This window comes from Pogona vitticeps, chromosome 1 (assembly GCF_051106095.1).
Source record: "Pogona vitticeps strain Pit_001003342236 chromosome 1, PviZW2.1, whole genome shotgun sequence".
NCBI lineage: Eukaryota > Metazoa > Chordata > Lepidosauria > Squamata > Agamidae > Pogona > Pogona vitticeps.
The window spans coordinates 96,955,053-96,980,945 of record NC_135783.1 but is presented as its reverse complement, the minus strand read 5'-3'; the positions used below and the strand labels follow the sequence as shown (position 1 = coordinate 96,980,945).

The window sequence follows — 25,893 nt, the reverse complement described above, 5'->3', positions numbered from 1 at the left end:
TGGCACATAACAGCAGCAACAACAGCAGCAGCAACAGCAGCAGCAGCAGCAGCAGCAGCAGCAGCAGCAACAACAACAACAACAACAACAACAACAACAACAACAACAACAACAACAACAACAACAACAACAACAACAACAACAACAAGGTAAAGCAAAGCAAGGAGACACTCTTCATCTTTGGGACAGAGTGACACCATAATGGATCCTTCATAGACTATTCAGCATTATAGGGTCAAAAAGATGAACTGAAGAATCAGGAAATCAAAAGAAATACAGCAGACTAAGCCGCTGGTATCTAAGGAGAAGGCAAGTGACAGATGAAAGTCTAAGATCTTCCCTGGACACTCTGACCACTTAGATGCTAGGCAGGGCTCAGAGAGATGTCAGCATGCAGTATATATTTATAGTATGCCTTGAAGTTGCTCTGCTAGCCACTTCCTGGGTGAGGAGAAAGGTTTGCACCACTGCTTAGATAGCCCTTCTGTGTTCTCAAATACAGTACTTTTCTTTTTCTTTAGTTTCTCGCTCAGTTTAGCTTACTAAATATTACTGAAATAATTATTATAATATTAGCATTTAATTAGTATGTGATTGTGGAAGGATGACTGTGGTATGGATGGATGTATAGAAAGATTGCACAGTAAGGGCTATGAATAGCCCCCAAGATCATAGTCATTTGCATCCTCCCCCCCCCCATTCATGGGATTTAAAAAAATTGATCTGGAAACAGACCAATAACATGTCAGAAATGGGGATCAGAATGTCACCTAAAGGCTACAAGACAGGTCAGCCCTTCTACCCTTCATTCCAGTACAGAATGCATTGGGGAGTAGCTGTACTTCCTTCCTGAATACAAAGTCCATTCTTTTCACTCATCTAACAGAACACATCCATATTGGTGTGAACAGAGTTGGGGGAACTGACTTTTATTTATTTATTTATTTATTTATTTATTTATTTTCTGTACTACAACTTCCAGAATCCCCATGCAGCTTTAGCCAGAGTGACTGGAGAGATGTGAGAGTTTTGGTCTTAAAAAGCAATGTTTCCAAATTGTGCCAATAGATCTATACTTTGTGTCTTCTTCTTTCTCTGTGGCTGCCCCCTGTAGGCACACTACAAGCCTGCCATAACAATGCTGAAAGATCAGCCTTATCTCCCACTTGCAAGTTAGCCTAGAGGGAGAACTGGGATTAAATCCAATTGTTAGTCCCAATGAAAGACACACTGAATCAATGGAACTTTCATAACTTCCATAATTGTTGATTTATGGGTTCCCATGTATTCAACAGGTCTACTCATGCTGGCCTTTCCAATTGGGCATGGTTCAGTAAAGACAGTAAATGGACTATTTTAGCAGGCAGCTGCTGAGTGGGCAGCTGCTGGAGGAGCTTGAGGAGGGAACATACTGTGTGGGGAAAAACATTGAGGAGACAGCAAAGAGAGAAGCACACTTTGGCTGGGGAATGAGCAAGTATGCAGAGGAGATGGGAGAAGGGAGTGTGGGGTGCCTTCGGAATACCTGTGCAGGGACTTTTTAAAAAACGGACTCTATACAGCAAGTGAATGAAACCTGGGCACACACAGTTTACAAATGTTCAGGTGCCAACATCACAGATTGCCTACATTGTTCAGCTGGTCGTCTATAGATTCTGCAACTAAATGTGGCTGTTGAAGTCTAAAATCATAGAATAGTGAAGTTGGAAGAGGCCTAATAAGGCCATTGACACCGACCCCCTGCTCAACACAGGAATACAGATCAAAGGATATCTGCCAGGTGGTTGTCTAAATTTCTCTTGAATGCCTCCAGCATTGGAGCACTCACCACCTCTCGAGGTAATTGGTTACATTGCTATGCTGCTCTAGCAGTTAGGTTTTTCTTGATATTCAACTGAAATCTGGCTTCCTGTCACTTGAGCCCATTCTTGCATGTCCTGCACTCTGGGATGATGGAGAACATATCCTGCCCCTTCTCTGAACGACAATCTTTCAAGTATTCTGAAAAGTGCTATCATATGTCCCCTCAGTTTTCTTTTCTCATGCCCAATTCTTTCAGTCTTTCCTCACAGGGTTTGGTTTACAGCCCCCTGATCACCCTTGCTGCCCTACTCTGAACTGGTTTCAATTTGTCAGCATCCTTCTTGAAGTGTGGTGTCCAGAACTGGACACAGTACTCAAGATCAGGCCTAACCAGTGCTAGATAAAGATGAACGAGTACCTTACGGGATTTGGAAACTATACTTGTACCAATGCAGCCTAAAATAGCATTTGTTATGTAAAGAAGGGGCCATTATAGAAAAGGCCCTGTTTCTGACTATAGCTTGCAATTACAGTTGCCCACAAGTTCTATGGAGAACTAACTATTATGAAAGATATCTTTCTAGGCAGCTTAAAGTAGTGTCACACTCTCTGGTCACAACAGTAAGTACTTAATTTTGTCTTTATGAAAGCTTAAGGATCTGTAGTGCAGTCCAAAGTAAGCATGCTGTAAAGGTTTCATATACAGAACTCTGTCTAGTTAAATTCTCATCTCTGTTGAACTTTTATATGCTGTATGTTTAATAATTATCATAATACATTTTTTGAAAAACCTTCCTGTAATAAAGGCATAAGTATACAAAGCTGGGGAATAACCTTTTTCGTTAAGAGATCTTTCAAGAAGACAATCAAAAGCAATGGAGGAGAAAATTGCATGTTAGAAGTCCTAATTTGGATCTGACATAGACTTTACAGAACACAGTAAATCAGTAGGAGAAACGATCATTTTGTCTGTGAAGGTGCAGATCACCAGATAGAAGCAATATGCTTTTGCCCCAAATTCCACTCTCTCTCCTGCTTTTCATATATATATATATATATATTGCATAATAATCAGTAGCTCACTTCAATTAAGACTTTGGGGAGATAAGTCCAGAGACCTTCTCAGCAAAATGATGATTGGTAGTGTAGTGGTAAATTTGGAGGTATATGTGCTGATCATGACAGTGCACATTGCTTAGTGCCACATAAGGAGATTTTAAAAATAAATGTATGAATGGATCAGTCTATGTCGACATCAAGGCTTCTGTAAAGTGAATGGATTTAAATTTTCATTTAAGATAAACCAATCTCAAATACTTTGTGTTACAGAAGGTAGAACTTACAATATATTTTGTTCCTGAGAACATCTTTTCCTCTCCCAGCTACTGTGAGGACTTCAGCTAATCACAAGAGGGAACAGGGGCCACAGGGTGTGTGTGACAGATAATACCACCACCCCTGCTACTCAGAAACCACAGAGATTTTAATTTGTGAGTTGTGGCTCCATTTAATCATTGAATATGGCAATGGAGAAAATGAATATTCATTTTTGACTTGAACCTGAATGAAAAGATTTGGAAAATAACAGCAAAGCCATCAGGTTCACTGATCCATATTAACCCAATGGGACTGGAGGTGCAAAGGTTAATAAATTTGTTGCTTTCCTTTTAATTCACACACCTGATATTATGTACCCCGGTATACTGGAATGGCTCTTTTCTTTTTCTTTGGCTGTATTTAGTCTCTGTTACAACCAGCACTCAACAAACCACACTGAAAATCTCAGGACAGATGGGAAACTTCCCAGACCATAATGTTCATTAATGTAGATGGCCGGGGTTGGAGTATTGTTGAGGTTGCACAGAGGTGTCTAGGAAAGGAAGAACATGCCCCTAGTTTTGTGGAAAAACAGTTTCTTTGCTAAGGGTATACAGTATACATGGTTGGTGTCTGAGATACATACAGTACATACCCCTGCACTGTCAAGTCAATTCTGATTTATGGCAACTCTTTTCAAGATTTTCTAGGTAGAAAATACTCAGAAGTGGTTTCCCATTCCCTTCTTCCGGGGGTATTCTGGGATTGTGCAGTGTGTCAAGGCCACATAGGCTGGCTCTTCTGGGAGGCACAGTAGGGAATTAAATTCCCAACCTAACTCACTGAGCTAGCTAGCCAGCCAGCCAGCCAGCCTACAGACAGAAAGACAGACAGACAGACTATTCTGCTAGGACCAAAAATTATCACTCAGTTACCCCCCAAAAATGACCATGAATGTAGCCTGTTACATGGGAGTAGCAAGTGAAAGATGCCATTCCCCGTAAGAGGAACCAGGCCTTTTATTGCAAACAAGGTTTGCCAGTGTAATAAATACAGTATAAGGACTATGGTTTCCAATATGGCACTGCCAAAAAAAACCCCACCATACCAAAATGTGTTAACATAGCACAAGTTGACAAGTTAGCATTGCCTGGAACTCTCTGTCTACCCCTCGAAAAGGCTTATCTTGCTGTTTTAATGCTGATGGGATGCAACTTTTGATATATTTGTATTAGGAAGAAAAGGACAGCACCGAAGACCAGACACAGTACTACCCAGGGCACTTGCTCCAATCGCGTGAAAGAGCAAGGTGGCAAGAGCAAGAACATGACACATCGCAGAAGCCATCAAAGCCAATATATCCCTTCAGCCTTGGTCAGGAAAAGGTTTAGGCCATCGGGAAAAGAAAGCCACAAAACCAAACAAAGGCTGACACTTACAGCGGTTATCTATTAAGCTAAACAGAGACAAACATTTATAGTTGTCAGCTGAAGAAATCTTGAGAAAACCTTGTAGCACGGCTGGAGCCAAAATGAGGAAACATTGCTGCCGATTATAATGTGGATGCTAAAATAAACTTCAACTATGAATAAGGAGCAGAGAAGAACAGCCATGGGATTATGCTGCATGAGCCTTTACCTTCTGCAATTGCAAAGGGAAAGAAGTGGTTTCCTTGTAGCATGTAGGATGAGATTCATATTACACATTCTGTACTCAACGCTGGCTGCCCATTTGCTTCTGGAACCAATTTAATGTGTTATAGCCGTCCATTAAGCCCCTAAAGGCACTGCAATCAGATTAACACAGAAACCCTCATATTCTTGTATAGATCTTGTTTCACACTCAAGTTGTATTTCTGTCATTATTTCTCCTTAACTGCTAATTGAGTCAACATGATTTTTATTTTACACTAAATATTATCCATTTAGGGACACATCTACAGGAAGGTAAAGTATAAGTAACTGAACAAAAATGAATTGACCTGTAATGAGCATTGGCTGTGCCATTAGTTTTATTAAGAAAAGCCACATGCATTTGTTCCCAACCACTTGAACCTAATCCAGAGACACTGTTGTTGCTAGAATTATGTGAAGTCCTATCACTGCATCTCCTCTGCAAGTTCTCTTGCTCAGTGTCCATCTTCCTCATCTAGTTGCCATGGGCAACATGTAAAACATGTAAATTCTCCTTCAAGAATCTTATACAACTCCATGGGAAATGCACAGAACTTTAATGAAAATCACACAGACCCACTGTATATGGGCTTGGTCATTTGATACTTTTCTTCTACTTTTGGTGCCTTCTCATAATATATGTCCAGTCTGTACACTTGTGAGAACAACAGCTACAAAGCTACCATCCATTTCTGATTTTTTATTTGTTTGTTTGTTTGTTAATTTATTTTGCTTCAATGGAAATTGACTTAATAGTGTCTACTTCATCTACATGGGCTACCTTGGACATCAGTTTCCTGATCATTTTGTCTTTATGGAGAGCAGTTACTTGACTACTTGAGGGAGGGAAAAGATGAAAAATACCCTGCAGGCACTTTCAAACCATCACGTGTAGATTTAGAGGATCACATGTATCCAGAAGACTGCAGTCTAACCCATAGGCTGGACTAGACAGTGACTCCAATTCATGGGTGAGGTAAGTAATGGGCTCCCATGGGCTTCATAGGGCTTTGTTGTCTAAATCAATGATCTCAGCTCCTGGTGGAACATTAAGCTTACATAATTTTCAGCTTTCACTGAGTTGCGGTCTAGGTTGTCAAGATGTGCTTAAGTATGACTTATGCATACTTATCCTGGGACTGAACCCCTAATAAAAACATTGCTGCTTCCTTCTGAGCAGATATGATAGGATTGCACTGTGAATTGCTAAGAGATAAAAAAAATTGGGATGATGTAAAAATTCATGTCTTATCTTTATGTTTCTATAAAGGGCAAATTATACCAGATATGAAGCTTTAATGACAACTGAAAAAAATGTTACATACATTCTGGAGACCATAAAGATGTTTTTTCAGGCGTCTGTGGAGATAAAGTGAATCTCAAGCAAAATGCAATTTTAACACAAATTGTATTTTTTTTTTTTTGCAAAATACAAGCACAATTTGATCCATCTGTTCTGTAATAATCCAGCATCTAGATGTCATAAAGAAGTTGGTTGCCTGCCACCCAAGTGTGTTGGTCGCAGGAGTTTTTAGAAATAAACATTAGTCTCACAAGAGCAGGAACCCATTCCATTCTTGAGCTAATTAAGTCAAGCAATCTATCCAGCACAAAATGTATTTTCCAGCTCTAGCAGCCAGTGAATTTTGAGTGAGAGCTATATGTTTTAAAAGGACAAGCCATATTTGAGTGACAGAATTGACTTCTTGGAGTGATGTTGTTTTGATGTTTTAATCGTTCAACGCTAATTAAAAGCACCACGTTGGATGTACTGGTCCTTACAGATCACCAATGAATACCTTAGAACCTGACATCTTACTTCTTGTTTTCATTAATCAACAATAGGGATCATGGCATGAAGAAGCCATTCATAGATACTTTGTAACAGAAGTGACTTCATTAAACCAAATCCCATAAATAATTATCTTCAACTTACTGTCTCATTCTTTCTATATATATTTACAGTACTTTCTTTATAGGAATCCATCTTTGTCAGGATATACTACAACAATTATACCAAAATACCTCATTTCCCTGCTTCTAGGCAGAGTCTAACTCTGAGTGCCAGCTGCTTTCAAAGCAGCCTGTACCTCACATTAATATATTCTTGCCTTCACTTATTGGGATTATCCTCTGTATAGTGCTACACTTGGCAAGGTTTCAATATACACCCCCCCCCCCCCGGAGACATCGCATTCTCCATACAAGGGTACCAGCTATAGAATTCCCTGACCCTTCAGCACCACAAGTTTTCTGCAACCAACTAAAAACTTGTTTACTTATCCTGGCTCTTCTGCTGCACTTGCTGTTTTGATGTAAATTCTGTTATTTAAAGAATCTATTGTTTATGAATGTCAGATATTCTTCTTCTGTATCCAAGATTCAGAATGCCAGGAAATGGCCTGATATTGTGCCCATATTACCAGCAGGAAAAAAAAAATAGGTGTTACCTCCTCTGTTAGTTCCCTTGATTCAAATGAACCTGCTCTAAAAGCTACTTACTTTAGCATAGTAATTGCAGAGTAGGCCCATTTGAATCAATGGAATGTACAGAGGAGGCGACTCATCAAATGTCCAAGGACTCAATGGGCCTAATCTAGGGCAATGTACTGCAACAAGCAGCAGGATTTTGGCTATTGTCTTCCCACTCAGATGATACGCACTGCAATTTTGTTTAAATTATACGAATCATTTCTTATTTTGCATCTGTCCTCCTCTTTGGTGAGGCTTACGTGCTGCTATATTTGGCCTTGGCAAGCGAGGTGGCAAGTCTTATATTATGTACCATTGGCCTACAAAACACTGGAGAAATTCCTCTTTCCAAACCCTGTGTTCTCAAGAGAAAGAAGCACCATGTAATTTGGAAAATCTCATACCTTATATCCAGGTTTCCTCCCTCGTTTCTTTGGGATCTTCACAACTGGCAAAGAGCCAGCTGGTGCAGAATAAAGATTATGAACTGCCATTTTCATAGGAGCAGAATGCAGGGGGGGCCTTCCTCTTTTTCTGCCTGGTATTCTGGGAGACTGCATGTCAACAGTATCCAGTCTTGGAGGCAGTGATGGTAAATGATTCATAAGTGAAGGAGCTGTGGTTTTGAAAAAAGGACAAATATTGTTGGAAAAGAGGAACAGTCACATACACATTTTTTTTATTTCACAGTATAATTGCAGTCCTAAACACAGTTGCTAATGAGCGTGCTCCACTGAATACGGGGAATATTACTGCACACGTTGTAAAAACACAAATTTTAACAGAGGTTTGGAATCCAGATAATCTATCCACTCTGTAGGGAAGGAGTTTTCCTTGTTTTTTGTTTTTACGTGTGAAATTTCTTGATTATACAAATTGTATTGCTCAAGAAAAGCGTACTTGTCAAAGAATGACAGTCTAAATAATTAGGAAGTCACAGAAACATTCTTTTAAACAACAACAATAACAACAACAACAAAGACTGATGCCTAAATCCAGCCATTAGTTCAAATGAATCAGTAGCTATCACTGGAACCTATGGAGGAATATCAGTGGAACTTATGCAGAAGTTGACTTACCAAATCCCCACTGATTCATTGGGCCTACTCTTGGATGATGTACTATACTAAGTAATAGGATTTCAGCTACTAAGGGGTTAAGTTTAGAACTATCTTAGCACAAATTTTAAAATTGTTTCAAAAACACCAAACAAAAAAAGATTCCTTCTAGGAAAGAATAGCTAGCTAACTCTGGCTAATTAAAATCCTAAAATAAATGTTTATAACAGTTTAGGATCCCTTCAAAAGAATATCTGGCAGACTTTCTTCTTGGTCCCTGATATGCAGAGGCTAAAAGTAGAGTGGTATAAATATACCAGATGGGCGGGATATAAATCAAATAAATAAATAAATAAATATAATAAATAAGTAAATAGTTACACAAGCGGTGAAAAAATGTTCCCTGCCTGCGGCCAGAAAACTACCCTTCTTATATAAAGGTCCGGGATAAATGGTGGCCCTGGAAACTGATTCTGGAGCTCAGAAAAAGACAAACACAGGCATGCTTGTAGGACTATTTGCCCCCCCCCAAAAAAAAAACAATCTGAAGCATGTGGCAGAAGTCAGAAAATTTGACCTGCAATAATAGCAGATGGTACCAGTGATATTTCCATAGTTTTGATGATTTTTTAACAGGTCCTAGAAACAAGAACTGAGGCACTTCAGATTTTGTGCTGAACAAAACACATCAAATTTTTAGGCAGTTATCTTTGACAAAAAGCTAGATACCATTAACAAATCTGCAGGTACCTAGTATGCTCAGAGATAGGCTGGCCATGTCTACTGTTTTAGGGAGGACAGTCCTCCATTTGAAGAGCTGTCCTCCTTTTTGGTGATGTGCAAGTGGCCACCCTACACATACACACTCAGTCAGTTTCCCTGGTCAAGAAGGGAAAGTAGATGCTTTGATTGGTACATATATCTAATCAGCCCTCTCTCCTTTTTAAGTGAAATGGTTTGGTGGCTTGGATCATTTTGTAAGAAAAGACACAAACCACACATACTGATATATACTGATGAATGGCAGGGAAGCTATAGGATGGCATGCCCATGTGTGTGAATGTTAGATGTGTGATCAGTCCTAGCAGTGGACATTCTGAAAGCCCTTTTCAGACCATTCCTCTGAAATAACTGATTGTTGCCTAGCTAGTTATTTCAACAACACTACCATGAGCTCTGTTTATTTTCTTTCTATATATATTTGTTTTCAGTAAGCTGCAAAAAATACAAGGCACAGGGCATTTCAGAGAGTTATTAAACACTATTCCTTATTTCTTTAATTTCCAGTCTTTTCCTCAATGCTGTGTCAAAAGTTCATAATCATGTTGCAAAAAGGAGAGCAATATTGTATTTCCACTTAGATTACAGCAGTTAGGTCTAATTCTACAGATATTTAATGTATCTATTTAAATTAGCACTTCCAAATCAATGTCATCCCGTTTGGTGCTCCTTGTCATCCTTTTTGGCAATGGAGCTGTGCCCCTCCTAGCTGATCCATTCTAGATGGTAAGATCTGAAGCCTGTTTACAATGCCAATTAACAGTTGTCTATAATTCTCAGTCAAGAAATGAAACGTGTAGAGAAATCTGATAAATGGAGAGAGTCTAAATTAAGGCATGGTCCAGGAATGATATGAGAAGGCTGCAGAGATAAATATTGCTAGTTCCTTTCATAAATACCCCATCCCGCCAATAGTCATTTTTCTATAAATGTGTAGGGGTCCCTTCCCTTCCCCTCCCCTTCCCACCATCAAACCAACTCACAATTAGAAAAGCAACTTGCTTAATTATATGGCTGGAGAGGCTTTACTTTCTATGTAAAAACTATTTTCTTGACCTACCTCTTTCAATGCCAGCAGATGTAACAGTGAGAGGTTAATATCGTGGTTTTAAACCATTCAAAATGGTCTTGTGAGCTACTTTTACTGTGATTCGTTTCTTATTAGAATGATGTTTTATTGGCTATCACTTACATTTATGCTATATTTTCTAAATATTATATTCATATAGCTATACTGATTATTTGGACACCTTGTTTAGCTTCTACTGTTATCTATTGCCACTTTCTTTCATTTAACAACAGCCATATCAATTTAAAATTGTTAATATAGACTATATTCAGCTCTATAGTCCCAAAGAATTTGCTGGGTAGTTAAGAATTAAAGCAACCAATTTAAATAACTGAAATAAGCCTTAAAAGTTTGAACCAGAGAACATTAAAAACAGTGGTGGTTCTTAAAGTACACAAACTATCAAAACGGAAATGTTAAAACCTTAGACTTATCCAGAACACAGTCTAAATGACCCAACATGTACCAATCAGAGATGGGGGAAATTATGCTTTTGAATTACACGTGCCAGAATATTCCTGCTAACATGGCCAGTGGCCATAGTAATTAAAGTATTCTGAGAGGTATAATCCAAGAACAGTAACTTTTTTCAAAGTTTTCTAGTGTTTTCCAAACACCTGAAGTTAGACATCCCTTCAAATGTCATCTAGTGAAAGGGATGCTAGTTCTGCTCAGAAACGATCTTTAGAAATCACCATCAGAGCAATGACTATATTCTGGATTATGAAGTAGATGCCTCTAACTATAGATGCCAAAAAGGACCCTTGCTCCAGTTGCCATTACAGGGTTAATTGAAAGAAAGCACATTGTGTTGTCTCCCTTCAGTCAAGGGACTAAAAGTCAATGGGGGAAAGGGGTGTGGGTGCCAGAGCTTGGAAATTAAAATGAGTTTTTAAAAATGATTAGTTATAACAGTAATTCTAATGATCAAAACAGGAGTTACCACTGCAGCTGCAATTAAGAAAACAAACTAATCTTTTCCTTTTTTTTCATGAAAGTAACAAAGTGCAAATCCATCATATATTGCAACAAGCACTGGATGCTAACAGATGCAGGCCTGGGGTATAAATCACACTCCCCTCTGATCCCTGTGTCATCACCCACAATAGGGTGCAAGGAAGCAGCATGAGATAGTGTTAGAACATATGATATTCCTCCTCCATCATTTCTGGAGGCCACACTCCTGTAAACACTGCAGTCACACTATAAAGATGCCAGAGTTGTCTTTTGTTGAGTTACACTTATAATGTCATACAGCTATACCTCCACTAAAAGGAATTAATTGCAAATAACCAATTTTGTGTGATTAGTTACTACCAAGTTCTGATAGGTGCCTCATGTTTAAAAAAAAAAAATTCAAGTATTGCAGGATGCCCTGAGGACAATTTGATGCAAATGAAGTGTAGAAGTTTTTTCTAACTAAATTATTGTGACAAAAGGAAGAGCATAGCACCTGGTCTGATGAAAAGTCATGCAGTACGAGAAATCTCACCTGTCTGTGATATTTTTGTGATCTAATACCCATCTCTTAAAAAATAATAAGTTAGAAAGGCAAAAAGGCTACTGCTGCATAGTAAATTGATTAACTTCAAGCCTACCTAGAAGGAACACTGCCTGATTTACAAGCTTTGCCCCTGCAATCCAGATGGATGGATATCTGCCGGCATTTCTCAGTGGGAAAAGAAAAATATATATGAATATGATCTGTAGGCATTTTCTGGGTAGGGAATTTGCTTTCCACACCATTTGTTCAGCATCTCTGCCACAGAGAATTCAGATAATTCATCACTAGAATTCATAGCATCTTTGCCTCATTTCACCTATGTTGATGTGTTGTTGTTAAGTCTGTCGTCTTCTCTGACTTATGGTGAACCTATGAATCAGCAATCTCCAAAATGTCATGTCCTGAACTCAGCTCTTGTAAATTCAAGACTGTGGCTTCCCTTAAGAAATCAATCCATTTTGTATTTGGCGTTCCTCTTTTCCTGCTGCCTTCGAACTTTCCCAGCATTAATGTCTTTTCCAGAGAACCTTGCCTTCTCATGATGTACCCAAAGTAGGCAGCTTCAGTTTCAACATTTTTGCCTCCACAGATTGTTCAGGTTTGATTTGATCTAGAAGCCATTTGTTTATCTTTCTGGCAGTCCAGCAAAGCTCTCGTCCAGTACCATATTTCAAACAAATAATATTTTTCCTGTCAGTTCTCTTTATTAACCAGCTTTCACACCCATACATAGTGATCAGTAATACAAAAGTGTGAATTATCTTGGCCTTGCTTTCTAGTGATACACTGTTATACTTGGAGATATTTTACATTTCCTTCACTCCTGCCTTTCCAAGTCTCAGTCTTCTTCTGATTTATTGGCAGCTGTCTCCATCTGGACTGATGATCGAACCAAGGTATAGAAAATCTTTCACTATTTAATTTCTTCATTGTCAACATTAAAGTTGTGTAGTTCTTCTGTAGTCATGATTTTTGTCTTCTTAATATTCAGCTGCAATCCTGTTTTGACACTTTCTTCTTTCACTTTCACTCTAAGGTGTTTTAAGTCATTGCTGCTTTCTGCCAGAAAGACGGCGTCATCTGTATATCTTAAATTATTGATGTTTCTTCCACCAATTTTCACTCCTCCATGAAGTGAATCTAGCCTGGCTTTTGGTTTGATATGTTCTGAGTAAAGATGGGGATAAATTGCCAAAATGGTAGTTCGTCTTGGTTTGTGGCTCATCAACCTTGATGACCCATCAGCCACGAATTTCCCCCTGGTGAATTGACGAACCACAAATCAATTTGTCAGTTCATCAGTTTTTTTCTTTTTTTAAAATGATAGCTGGTAGGACTATCTTAAAAAAAAAAGGCTGAGCCCCCACCCCTGCAGTCTGCCCCTGCTGCCTTCCCACTGCCACTTAACTTGTCCTGCTGCCTCCTCTTGCTCTGCCACCACCTCTGCTGAAACAGAAGTTCGGCTGCCGGAATGGCTGTTTCTGTTCTGGCAGCCTAGCTTCTATTCCATTGCAAATAGCAGCTGGGAGGGCTTCCCTTTGGGCAAGCCTGACTGAAGCAATCGTCCCACACACACACACTGTTTGCAAAGACAGGAGGGAATCGCTTGGGTCAGGTTTCCCCAATCTATGCTGTGGGGGGCATAGAAAGACAAAGAATGCCTGACCAAAGTGATCCCCACTGCTGTCTTTGTAAACAGGGGTGTAAGATTTCCTTTGGGCAGGCTTGAGCAAGCCGCCTGAAGGGAAAACCGCTTTCTGCCTATGCCTCCAAGGAACAGCTGATCCGTGGGGGCATAAGCAGAGAGGGAAAGATGAAGGAACAAATATAAAAGGGTTATATTCATTGCTTCATGTTCGTCGAGGTCTCTGGAACTCACAAATACAAAGCAACGAATATCAGACGAATCAGCAATATATGCTGAATATCACAATTCATTTTTATATTCATCCCCATGTCTAGTTCTGAGTACAGATTGAACAGACCTTTACCAACAGGAAAACATTTTGTGTCTTCGTATTTTGTCCTAAATGCAGGCTCTTGTATACAGCAGGAGAATCAAGTGCTGTGGCACACCGATTTCTTTCAGAACAACCCATGGTTTCATATGATGAACACAGTCAAAAGCTTGCTGTATTCTAAAACATAGACTGATTTTCTGAAATTCTTTGGTGTGATCCGGTAGCCAGTAGATATTTGCAATATGATCTCAAGTGCTTCTTTCTTTTTTGAATCCAGCTTAGACACCAGTCATTTCTTGCTCAATATAAGATGAAAGCCTTCATTGTACCACCTTGAGTATGACTTTCCCTGCAGGGGAAATTAGGCAATGGTTTTACATAGAGATGAGCATGAAGTTTGGAAGTTCAGCTTGGTTCATTTCCTGGCCAAACAGCTGATTCGTGGTTCGGTGTCCCACCCCATGCAGTGGGTGCTCCCTTGGCAGCAGCACCCAGTGGAGGTGGGGTGGGGTGCTATTTATAAAGACATTACAAGTAGTAGAAACACTGTGACACCTTAATGACTAACTGCTATATTTTAATGTCAGCTTTTATGGATCAAGTCCACTTCCTCAGACATTAGAGTGAGGCTGTATGACTGACACATTTATCACCCTATGACTAGGTGGGGATAAAGATAATAGATAAAGTGACAATGGTTTATTAGTAAAGGAATCGGATTACAGTATTAGGCTATAAACAATTCCAGTTATCAGACTACCTGGTCCATGGAAAGCTCACATCAAAATACAGCAGTTAGTCTTTGAGGTGCCACAATATTTCTATCTGTTGTTTTGTTGCTTTCTTTGTGTATGTTTCCTGTCTGATATACATTACAAATGCTAATGTTACCTTTAACATAGGTTAGAGTAATGATATTATCAATGTTGCTGCATTTAAAATATAACTGCTGGCTTGGGGCAGAGTAATAAAAGTAGCATTTACTCATGAATCCTAAGATGCTGCTTCAAGGAGATTTGGGAGTATTTCTGTATTTTTATCTTGATTTTAAAAAAATAAATAGGTGGTAATTAAAAAGCGGTTTATTAGTAATGAGTTTAATAATGAGTTACTTCTTTGATAATAATGATTAAAATCAACGAGCTGTCTTTTAAAAAACAGTAAGTAACAATGAATCCTTTTTTGAAAGTGCTATTCAAGTACTTTGGGGTTTGAGTTACTGGGATATAATAAGGGGTCAGAAACTTTTTTTTTGTTCCTACTATATTGTGAACATTTAAGGGAAACTCACACCTTCCTAACTAATTCCACCACCCTTCCCCAAGAGACCTCCTTCAGTGCTTGGTGGACCACTGAAGAGGAGAAAAGGCAGAGATCCAAACTCTTTAGCAAAGGAAAAAAGGATAATGACTTGCAGTTAATGCAGAATAACTCAATCTGACAGAAATTGGGTCAAGGGGGAGGAGAGATTTCCACTACTCATCTGCATATGTACATTTTGTCGAATAACTGCACACTTCCAAATACTTACATCTAGGAAATGAAGTGGAAGATCTATAGGACTGCATGAGTATAAAAACTGCACAGGGATATTCCTGCACCAGCAATAAATTTTGGTATTTCCAAGTGTTAATGACTCCAGCAGCAGCACTCACTTAATCCATGTGGTAGTTGATTTGGATCAGCAGGTTCTCAGAGCATCAAGGTTATTGACTTCTTCCTATATAAGGGTGGGTATGGAAACATGTTTTATGAAAGACAGTTTTCTGCTTTAAGGTGTTCTGTGTTTGAAAGACTATGTAGTCCAAGTCAGATTTAAAGATTAAGCGGCACAGGGAGAGAGGTCTTGGTGCTGTTGCCCATTCACAATTAGCAGCACCTGGACAGCAGACTTAAGAGGTACAGGTAAGTAAATCACTATATTCCCCACTGTAATTCTCTTTAAATTATAAAAACTCATTCTAGTCTTGCTTTCCTCCATATACAGTAGATTAGTATATGCAGTTTTATGCAAATCAGTGCTATCTTTTGTCCTCCTTTTTGATGATATGTAAATTGTCATCCTACTCCCAACACTTACTAAAATACAGGTGCTAGATCTATACAGAATCTACCACCTGAAAAAATCCCTTAGGGCAAATTTCAGAGAAAGGTGAGGAGAAAGCAGTTAATTTTCAGATTCAGTTTCAGGAAATAATGGTTTCCTACATAGCTAGCTTAACAGAGCTAAAGGTTTCTGTGGAGGACTGGAAATTTGATATGCAGAAGATAATACTTGAAAGAAGAACAGTTCCTTTCATGTTTCTGAGCTCATGAATGTGAGAAGTACTATATAAATTAACCTGTAATAATAGACAGTTTTAATGCCTTTATGGATTTTTGATATCATTTGCAAAAGGTCAAGATTTTGGAGTTATAAATGAGTTATATTAACCTTCTACTCAGCTTGCATTAATCTTTCAACTACTTTCAGCCACTGATTCTACATGTGGAGGCCAAAAGCAAGTAATGGACTACTTTCTGAATTGACCACCATGAGATGCAGTAGAAAAACTGAAATACCTGGTATGGTAAATTCCATAAGTGGCAAAAAGTCTCATAAGCCTAAATTAAATATTATACTTGGGCTGCAGAACCATGCAAAACAATTTTCTCCCCCACTTCCCTCTGCAGTCCTTGGTTCAGCTCAGAAAAGAGGGCTCCAGCACAGGCTTTTAGGTGGTTGAGAAAACCTATGATAAATTTATGGCTCAACAAGAACAAAATGGCTGTTTTCCTCAGCAGATGTTGTCAGTTACATGCAGAGCTCATTTTATTATTCCAAGGCAGGTTTTTTTTTACCACCTTAGTCATTCTTGTGTGAATGGAAAAATCCCCTCTATATATACACAACAGTCTACTTCATATTAAGTCACTTATCAAGTGGCAACATTGGGAGGAAAAATCTAAAGAAGCCTTCATGTGGCAGCCATTTTGCTTCCTACAGGATGACTGAGTAACTCAAAATGCGATTGTACTGTAGGGTTATACAGTACTTGTTTTCTAAAATGTGCATAATTTATGTATCAATTCACAGAATTTCTCTACTTCTGTTCAGGGCCTCATAAAAAGTAATTTTAGAGTAGTAATTGCAATAATGTTTCCCCCTGTACATTTTTCCTTTATACAGTACAGTGTGGTTTCAAGTACATTTGCTCTGTTCCATTGTTAATAGCGTTCTATATGTGCATTCCTCTCCTTTATCCTATGAAATTTCCAATCAATTGAGGGAATGACAGACATGGTGAAACCGGTGATTTTCTCCTTGTTTCAGCATGACCTAATTGACTGTTTTGATACGTGACAAATGTACAACCACAGCAAGATTGTGACTTGCCATCTCCTAGTGCAAACTAAATTTCCTACGTTCCCCAGGAGGTGGTGACTTGGATTTTACCACACATCTCTACCATGTCAAGGCACTCGATTTGTCTTCATGCTAGCAATTTTATAACACAAATGCTTTTACTACACATCACCTTCCGCATCAGGTGTTCATCTCAATCTGCTCACATAAAATTCACCATAAAATGATGGCAAATGGGAATGTGTTAGTAAGTTATACATTGGAAAAATACACCGTGTTTTATATTCTTCTTTAGCAGTGTTATTTTTACAGTATGAATCTTAGTTAATTGTCCAAAATCTTACTGCTTACCACAGTAAATCACACTAGAGTAGAACAACTGAATCAATGGGGATTTAGTAAGCCAGGTCCTTTGCAATTTCCATTGATTCAAATGGGCTGCTCTAACTGTAACTTACTTTGGTGTGGTAAGCCACAGTTAAAGGAGGTTCATTTAAAGCTGTCCAGTTTATGGATGAGTTGACTCACCAAATCCCCACTGATTCAGTCAGACTACTGTAGTGTGATTTACTACATTAAGCAATAGGATTTTTGCCATTTGTTCAGACCTTGGAATGTTACATTTTAAAGGAACTCATTGTGCCAATCATTAATACTTGCAGCTAGATTGCTGTCATCATTATTATTGCACCAGTCACACAAATAATTTGTTGTGTTGTCATTGCCAAAAGGCAAAAAAAACGTAGGGAAATAGACTTTGGTTCCTTCTAGAAACCAATTCTGGTATCAGACCTCAGATTTTCGAAAAGAAAAAGAAAACCGAAGGGTATTTCCCCTGCCAGTTGGGATAGATAAGAGCAAGGCATAAAACCTGGGAAACTGCTGTAAAGTCCATCTTAATATGCCTTTTGAGAATAATTTTTCAGAGTAACATGGTATCACTACATCCTTGGATATTATTTGTTACACCAAAAATATAATGCAACTAGTAGTCACATTAGTTATTACCCCAAAAACAACAAGTTCCAGATAACTATGTACAGTACTTGTAAATAAGCTTAAGCTCACATGCTTGGCAGGCAATTTACATACATGCCGACATGACACTGGTATTTTCATGTCAAAGTGTTCCTGTATACATATTGATCCCTTGTAGCACAGAATAGTGGAATGCAACACATATAACACATAAGACATAAGAAATTTATTTGTCATTGCACTCACAAGTGGGTGCAACGAAATGAGGTGCTCTTCCCCAAGGTAAAACTGGACAACACCTCTACAAAAAAAAAGTTAAAATATACACAACACTCACCATACAAATATAGATACCCCGTTTCTCCCAGCAATTAAAATTCCACCAAAAACTTATGACCCCGCATTTAAACTCAATACTGCACTTGGGTAGAAGCTGTTCTTGAATCTACTTGTCCTTGCTTTCAATACCCTGAATCTCCTTCTCGATGGTAATAGTTTAAAGAGCTGATGTCCCGGATGAGAGGAGTCTTTCAGTATGTTAGATATCTTCCTCTTACATCTGTTCTGATACAATTCTTCCAAAGAGAGGAGTGAACAGCCAATGATGTTTTGGGCCGTCTTAATCACCCTTTGAATTGCCTTTTTCTCTGCCACTGTGCAGCTCATGAACCATACACAAAGACAGTAGGATAATATGCTCTCAATCGAACTCCGATAAAAGGTGGTTAACAAACTCTCAGTCAATTGTTGTTTTCTAAGAATCCTTAGAAAATACAACCGTTGTTGCGCCTTCCTGATTAACACAGTGGTGTTTGCACTCCAAGTCAGGTCATTTGTTATGATGGTCCCAAGAAACTTACATTCAACCACCTGTTCCACACAAACTCCATCTATATACAGTGGCTGAATGTCTGCTCTTTTTTTCCTGTAGTCCACTATAAATTCCTTGGTTTTTTGGATGTTAAATAGAAGATTGTTTTGTTTTTTTTCTTTTTGCACCAACGGGATAACTGTAATACCTCATCCCGATACGCAGCCTCCTCATCCCCAGAAATAAGTCCTACTAGTGTAGTGTCGTCTGCAAATTTGATAATCCTATTACTGGGATGGTTATTGGTGCAATCCGATGAATATAGACAAGATAGTTACGAATAATTCACTGAGAGAAAAAAAATCTTCTGTTGGGAGCAGTTATTTCTGTTTTGGCAGTTGTTTGTTTGTTGTGAATAAGCTCAACATTACACAGCCACAGCAGCCTGGTGTGAACATTTGAATTACGCACGTAGCATGCCATTGCAAAGCAATGCTTTACGTTATGAACCACTGACTCAGTGGCAGTGACAAAGAGCAAGAGGATTCAATCATGTTGTCGATGCCACATTGCTCTTCCACTAATTCTGTGCACATCTAGTTCATGTCAAGCTCCCCAGTTTTTCATGGTCGCCATTTTATGGTTCATTAATTCTCTTGGATATTTTTGTAGTGAAGTTATTTCCAGAGATTCATAATCATGTTTTTCTTGCAGTCATTGATTGTACCTCAGTGGAGCCATAGCTAGAGGAATTCTTCCTAAATCCATCAGGATGTCAAAATTAGTACTGATTGCCTCTGCTCTTTTCCTCACTGCAGGGACGAAGGAGAACGGGGAAGGAAATGGGTCCTTGGTGTCACTTCTTAGCATTTTTTAAGCTGAATTCACCAGCAGTGACACTTTGCTGTCCTTCAGGAGGTGTTTCTTTGAAGTATGACACTCTAGTGACAGAAGGAAGAGTGGTAGCTCAGTCTGCCTCTAACTCAGGTTTGGCTAATGAGCCAGAAGAACCTGAAAGAGTCTTTGTAAGAATGGGACCCAGAGGAGTAGAAGTGGCCAACTTTCCTTCCTGCAGTCTTACCTTTCTTCATTTGGTGTGACATTTTTGTTGAAGACTAGCAGCCTATGGCAATGAATTGATGATATAAGACTCTACAGCCAAGAAAGATGCCGACAAAATCTTTTTAAAAACACAAATATATGGAAAATCTAACTGACAAGGTCACGTGTTTGCCAAGTTGAGTGACTGCATATTGGAAGAAAATACAGAACTCAGATTTCACACAGAAGAAAGAAAAATATGACTGTGCTTTCATATTGAAAAGACGAAGAAAAAACATCACAATGAGACAAAAATAGAATTCAGATTTCATTAATGTGAAGGATACTATTGTGGGTGTTGTTTAGACACAAGATAAATGTTTACTTATTGTTGTTGTTACTGTTGTTTGTGCATGAAACATATTTCAGTGGTCCCCATAGTCATCAAAGTATTGGGAGCAATGCTGTGGAATTTTATAAAATATCATAATCAGCTGCAGATCTCTGAAATAACACCATAAAAACCACAAACACCAGCAATAATAGGAACAGCATATGTACTGTACCATGATGATATTTAACTGATACTTAGGTTTTGGGTTGAATTTTGTATTTGTTATATAATACTAGTCAAAATTGATGTTTTAAATTTTCAAATAATAAAAATAGGTATAATAATAAGTATAATTATTAGTATTACTGTTAGTATTGAGAACCAACCTACATTAACAAAAGAGCCACAGTGGAGGCTTGAGAAACATTTACATGGACAGTGCCCCGTAACCTCTTGCATGATAATGCTGATAAGCAACACTTGAACCTGTGATTTAAATTAGGTTGTTTTCAGGCTGAAACTGAGGGAGTCATTTTCTAAATTCAAGACCAAGTTATCTGCACTAGATACTACCAGAAAATATGAAGCAAGGTGTAGGTCCTGTCACAAATTTAAAGAAGCCATTCATGATGTCATATCTGGATGTTCTAAGCAAGCACCAACAACAGGCTGTACATGCTGGCATAACCAAGTTGCAAAGATCCTTTTTCAGCAGTTGGCTAAATATTGTGGACTACTCACATCCTTTCCCCATATTATAAATTCTAACCAACTGCAGCTTTGAAAAATGAAACTGCAATACTCTACTGAGACAAGCAAGTAATCATGAATAAAACAGTTAGCTTTAATAATCCAAATATTAAATTTCTGGATAAGCAACATAGAAAAACATACCTTGTAGAAGCTGGAGTTCCATCAACCAGTAACTTCAAAAGTCTGCCAAGTACCAACACTAAGAAGTTAAAAGAATATGAAAGCAAGATCAGATCATCCTTCTCCCAATACTAATTTCAGCAACCAGAGTGGTTCCAAATTAAGCAAACAAGCAAACAATAGCTGCTAGTTTACTTCCTGAAATTCAAAAATCAGGAGTTTTGTAAACATCTCATTTCACCTGAAAATATTTATGACTTAATCCGTAATTTTTAGCCCTGACCCCTGTGCACCAGCAATGCTGACAAATGAAAAGATTAACAACAACAATAGGTACTGCTGTTGCTGCTGCTGCTACAACAACAATGCACATCCCAACATGTCTATCAGTTCCAAAGGGTAAATATTTCATTCTGTGACCTGAAAGCCTGAGTTGATTGATGCCCTTCCCTGATTCCACTGTGTGTCTTCAATCTATATAGCTTTCTGTGAAGATGGCTAGTCTTTCACTCTTACGGGGTCTCTGCTCGTAATGACCAGCTGAATATATTTGTAGGTTGACCCTCAGTGGACAAAACTGGATATGTGCAAAAGAAAGAATGAGAAGGAAAGAGAAGAAGGGGCTTTTATTACCCTTGGCAACACTTTTCTTTTGCACACACACACATGCACAGACACAAACACATTGATGCTCCCTTGCATTGTACCCCCAGGGATCCTTCAGGTGGAGCGTTTGCTGTCCACTTTCTACTTGATTCAGTAATGATCTTATCATCATTTCCCCCACTGTCCACATGATGTAAGGTTTGTTGTCAGTTCCAACGTTTACAAAATCCATAACTTTCCATAATGGAAAATCTGTAAGGGTGGGTTTGTTTTTGTTTTTTTTTTTGGGGTTTTTTTGGTCTCTTCTTGAAGGTTGGTTTGTTTTTTATCCTGATCTGTTCCCAAGGGGGTGGAGTTTAGTGCTGTGGCATTTCCCAAAGGCAGTGCATTTCTGCTCTCAGCCTCCTCATCAGAGATTTTCAATTAACTTCAAATTATTCAGATATATTCAGAAGGCCCCCTCACCAGACTGACTTGCCTTGTGCCCTTTGGAGAGACATTTCAATCTCTGTTCAGAGTCTTTGACATAAATATATATGTCAGGTTTTGGGGGCGTGGTGCATCTGAACATTGCAGTCAGAATCCCAGTAGGCTGTGGTGGGTATTTACAACATTAAAAAAGATTTTAGAAAGAGAGACAAGAACAAATGATGGAGCATGGAAAGGAAAGATAGATCCTAACACTTTAATTGTGTGACCTATCCAATCAAAGCCTGCATGGCAGTCATCCTTCCACAATCACACACACACTCAATTCTAAGTAAAGAAAAACAATCCTGTTCTAGAACTAAACAAAAAAGATTTTAAAAAAACAGTAACCCAAGTCTTTTGCTTTGCCCCACAGCTCCACAAAATGGGTGTAGCAGTGGCTGCAGGAGAATATATATATAGTGCATGGTGATCTCATCTGAGTCCTTGCTAGGACATTCATGGTTGGACTATTCATGAAAGCTCTTATGCTTCACAGGTTGTCCTCCTTTGGTGTGAGGAACTCAATGTGCAAGTACTATTTTATTTTCTCTCTCCTTAATTAAAATCACAGATAGTTTTACTAACCCTACAAATGGCAAATAGAAGGATTCATTGGGGTGCTGCTATGCCCAGGTAGTGAATAGGCACCCTTTGTTCTGTCTACAGTTAGCGTAGAATTGAACAAAGGCCTCTGACTGGGTCTGTTTTGCACAGTTTCCTTTGGAGTTTTGCATGTTACCTGGAGAAGGTGTGGTTGGAGGGGACCTTTCTGGGTTTGGGTAACTGTTCATCTATCCAGCATGAACCAATTGTTCCCTCCTGCCTCTGAATTAAAAGAGAGCACCATCTCTCTGCATTGTGTATTTTCCTTCTCCTTTGAGTCTCTTGAAGCATGTTGTCTAAAGCAGTCTTCTTACTCAGTTTCCTGTTTGATCTGTTCACAACTAGGAAGTAAAGAAAATTGTTTTTTTCCCCTCTTTACTAATGTCTCATAGTGAGTTAGTGAGACTGTAAGTGCCAGTTAATGAGATAAAGAGTGGACTACTCTGGAGAACCTGAAGCAATTTTGCTGTTCATTCCTACACTTCTGCTAGAGGAATTTAACCAAAATTTCAAAAATCTGCAACATTTGTCCAAAGATGCTATGCATGCCTACTGCAAAAATAAACACAATACTGTAACAGCTTAGAAGCCATTCCTCAGAAGAGAAGTTCCAACAGAGAGTGTTGATTTTTAAAAACTGATTTGTATTTTTGAAAGGATTTCCTGTAGAGATGCTGCTCTTGGAGAAGTGACTTTAGATGGAGGTTTGAACAATAATCTCATTAAGTCCAATGATAGGTGGTTATCAAGTGAGGGAAAGAGGAAGAAATAGGAGATTGAAATTTTCCTGCCTAGAAGAGCCCTTCCCCCAATCCCTTTTCCTTCTGACCTGCATCCTGCCAATCCAAGAACAGAGCCTTTGCTGAGTGCTTTCATGGCAGTGCTGCTTTTTGCCTCAGAAGAATAAGCTGGAAGCAAGAACTGACACTGGGAACCACAAAGCCAGAGAGAGAGAGAGAGAGAGAGAGAGAGAGTTCTCATCATATATACAGTGAGGGAGAGAAGGTAGAATTGAGTAAAGGTAGTTAGGAGACAGGAAAGTTAGGGAGCACAGTTGGGAGTTGCCTGAGAGAGTTTTGTAAGGAATCAGGGGAAAAAAAGGGAGGAGGAGGTGGAGGAGGAGGTGGCTAAAAGGGAATTTGAATCCAATTGCATTTCCAGATGGAAGGCTTTTCACACCAGCAGTTACAAGGCACAATAGAGCTCTTATGTCTTCTCTTTACTGGATTTTCTTCAGTAAGGAAAAAGACAGAAGAATCAGTGGGAAATGAATGAAGGGTGACGAATGGAGTGCTCTACAAGTCCCCATAAAAATTCAGCGAATGAGACAGGATGATGATGTGACAAATGGCTTGTCTGAAACAGCTTCGAGTCTCACTGGGATAAAAGTCAAACATGCTAACCACTCCATACTTCTGTACGTAATTTCTCTTGCAATATTGGTCATGTTGTCTAATGACTGTACTGGTGAGAACACATATTTAATTTCGAGATAGCTGTATTTCCATTTCTGTCCCACATTGACAACATTTTGGCTCTGTTGTACTGCACATGAGTGGATACCATACAGATTTAATGCTCTCTGAAGAAATGTCTAGCTACTGAAGCATTAGATGCATGAATTATTTTAAGAATTCAGTGATCAGCTATTAGTATACATTATATAAGAACTTTGGGAGAAAAATGAAAATTCAAATTTATGTGAGTTAACATTTAACAAATTATCTCTTTTTTTCTTCGGACTATTAGTCCCATTGGGAAGAAGGAAAATAATATAGCATATTTTTTCTGTGTATAAGACACCTCCATGTATAAGACGCACCCCACTTTTATAACCCAAAATTTCTTTCTTTGCAAGAAAGTGGAGGGGGACGGCAGGGATCAAAGTGCTTTGATACCTGCTTTCCCTCTCCACTTTCTTGGGAAGTAAGTACTTTCCCTGTCTACTTTCTTTGCAAAAAGCTGCTTTCCCCCTCGCAAAAAGTGGGGGGAAGCAGCTTTTTGTAAATAAAGTGGGGGGGAAAGCATTTTCCTCTCAAGAAAGTGGTGGGGAAAAGAAGGAATCACTTCCCCCCTGCATCCTCTTGTGAGGAAAGTGCTTTCCCCATCCACTTCCTTTGCAAAAACTTGCTTTCTCCCTCCACTTTTTGCAAAGAAAGTGGAGAGGGTGCTTTCCTCCTCCACTTTCTTTGCAAAACGTGGAGGGGGAAAGCACTTTGATCCCTCCCCCCTCCTTACTACCATGTATAAAATGACCCTCAAATTTTTTTCTAATTATTTTAGGGGAAAGTGTTGTTTTATACACAGAAAAATACGGTATACTGTATTCCCGTAATGCCTGTTGAAGGAATGTTGAGGGCAGTACCAGGAAATTTCTGGGATAAGCAGCTTATGTATCTGCCCAATATTGCAATTTCAGAAATATTTTGATGCATCGTTCTTTTTAAAGAAAAACTACAGTACAGTGGTACCTTGCTGGACGATGACCTCACAAAACAACAAATCCACATGATGATGAGGTTTTGCTATCGCTATAGGTAAAGGTAAAGATTCCCCTTGACATTTTAGTCCAGTCATGTCCAACTCTAGGGGGTGATTTGCAAAACAGTGATTCCAATGGGTGGTTTTTGCTGGACGATGATTTGGTCCGTGCTTCGTGGACCGTTTTTTCGCAAGACGACAATTTTTACAGCTGATTGGCGGCTTCACAAAATGGCTTCCCTATGTTTTTGGGACCGATGCTTCGCAGGACAGCCATTTTAACTGCTGATCGGCACTTCGCAAAATGGCTGCCCTATGGGCGATCTTCACAAAACGACGATTTTTCCCCATTGGAATGCATTAAATGGGTTTCCAATGCATTTCAATGGGGAAACGGTTTTCGCAAGACAATGATTTCGATAAACAGCGATTTCAATGGGACAGATTATCGTCGTCATGTGGGGCACCACTGTACAGTATTTCCCCCACCACTTTCTGAGCATATTTCTGACAAACTACAAGAAGCTCTTATCACAGTCATTATGATATCTTGCATATAAAACAGCAGTGCCTCCCTTTCCTGTTGTTCAGTTCCTTTACGTCCTCTGTCTACTCTTTCAGTTTAAACTATTCAGCGGTTGCTTTTCCTAGTGTTACTGCATTAACAGCTATTCCAGAACATTCTGGCATTGCCATTTAACTTGTTACTAAG

General features: G+C 38.9%; 1 protein-coding gene across 2 annotated transcripts in view; it reads right to left on the bottom strand.

The window, feature by feature from the left end:
• The window catches only part of SCML4 (Scm polycomb group protein like 4), a 99,199-nt gene that overhangs the window by 35,361 nt on the left and 37,945 nt on the right, over positions 1-25,893 (bottom strand). Inside the window, exons 2-4 of one of the 2 annotated variants that reach the window (XM_078385249.1) lie at positions 21,042-21,099; positions 15,169-15,357; positions 7,670-7,881 (exon numbers count right to left, since the gene is read on the bottom strand). In XM_078385249.1, the coding sequence (XP_078241375.1) occupies positions 7,670-7,881; positions 15,169-15,205 (249 nt within the window). In that variant the 5' untranslated portion in view covers positions 15,206-15,357; positions 21,042-21,099. The remainder of the gene's footprint in view (positions 1-7,669; positions 7,882-15,168; positions 15,358-21,041; positions 21,100-25,893) is intronic. The other variant, XM_020801361.3, reaches the window with a different exon arrangement.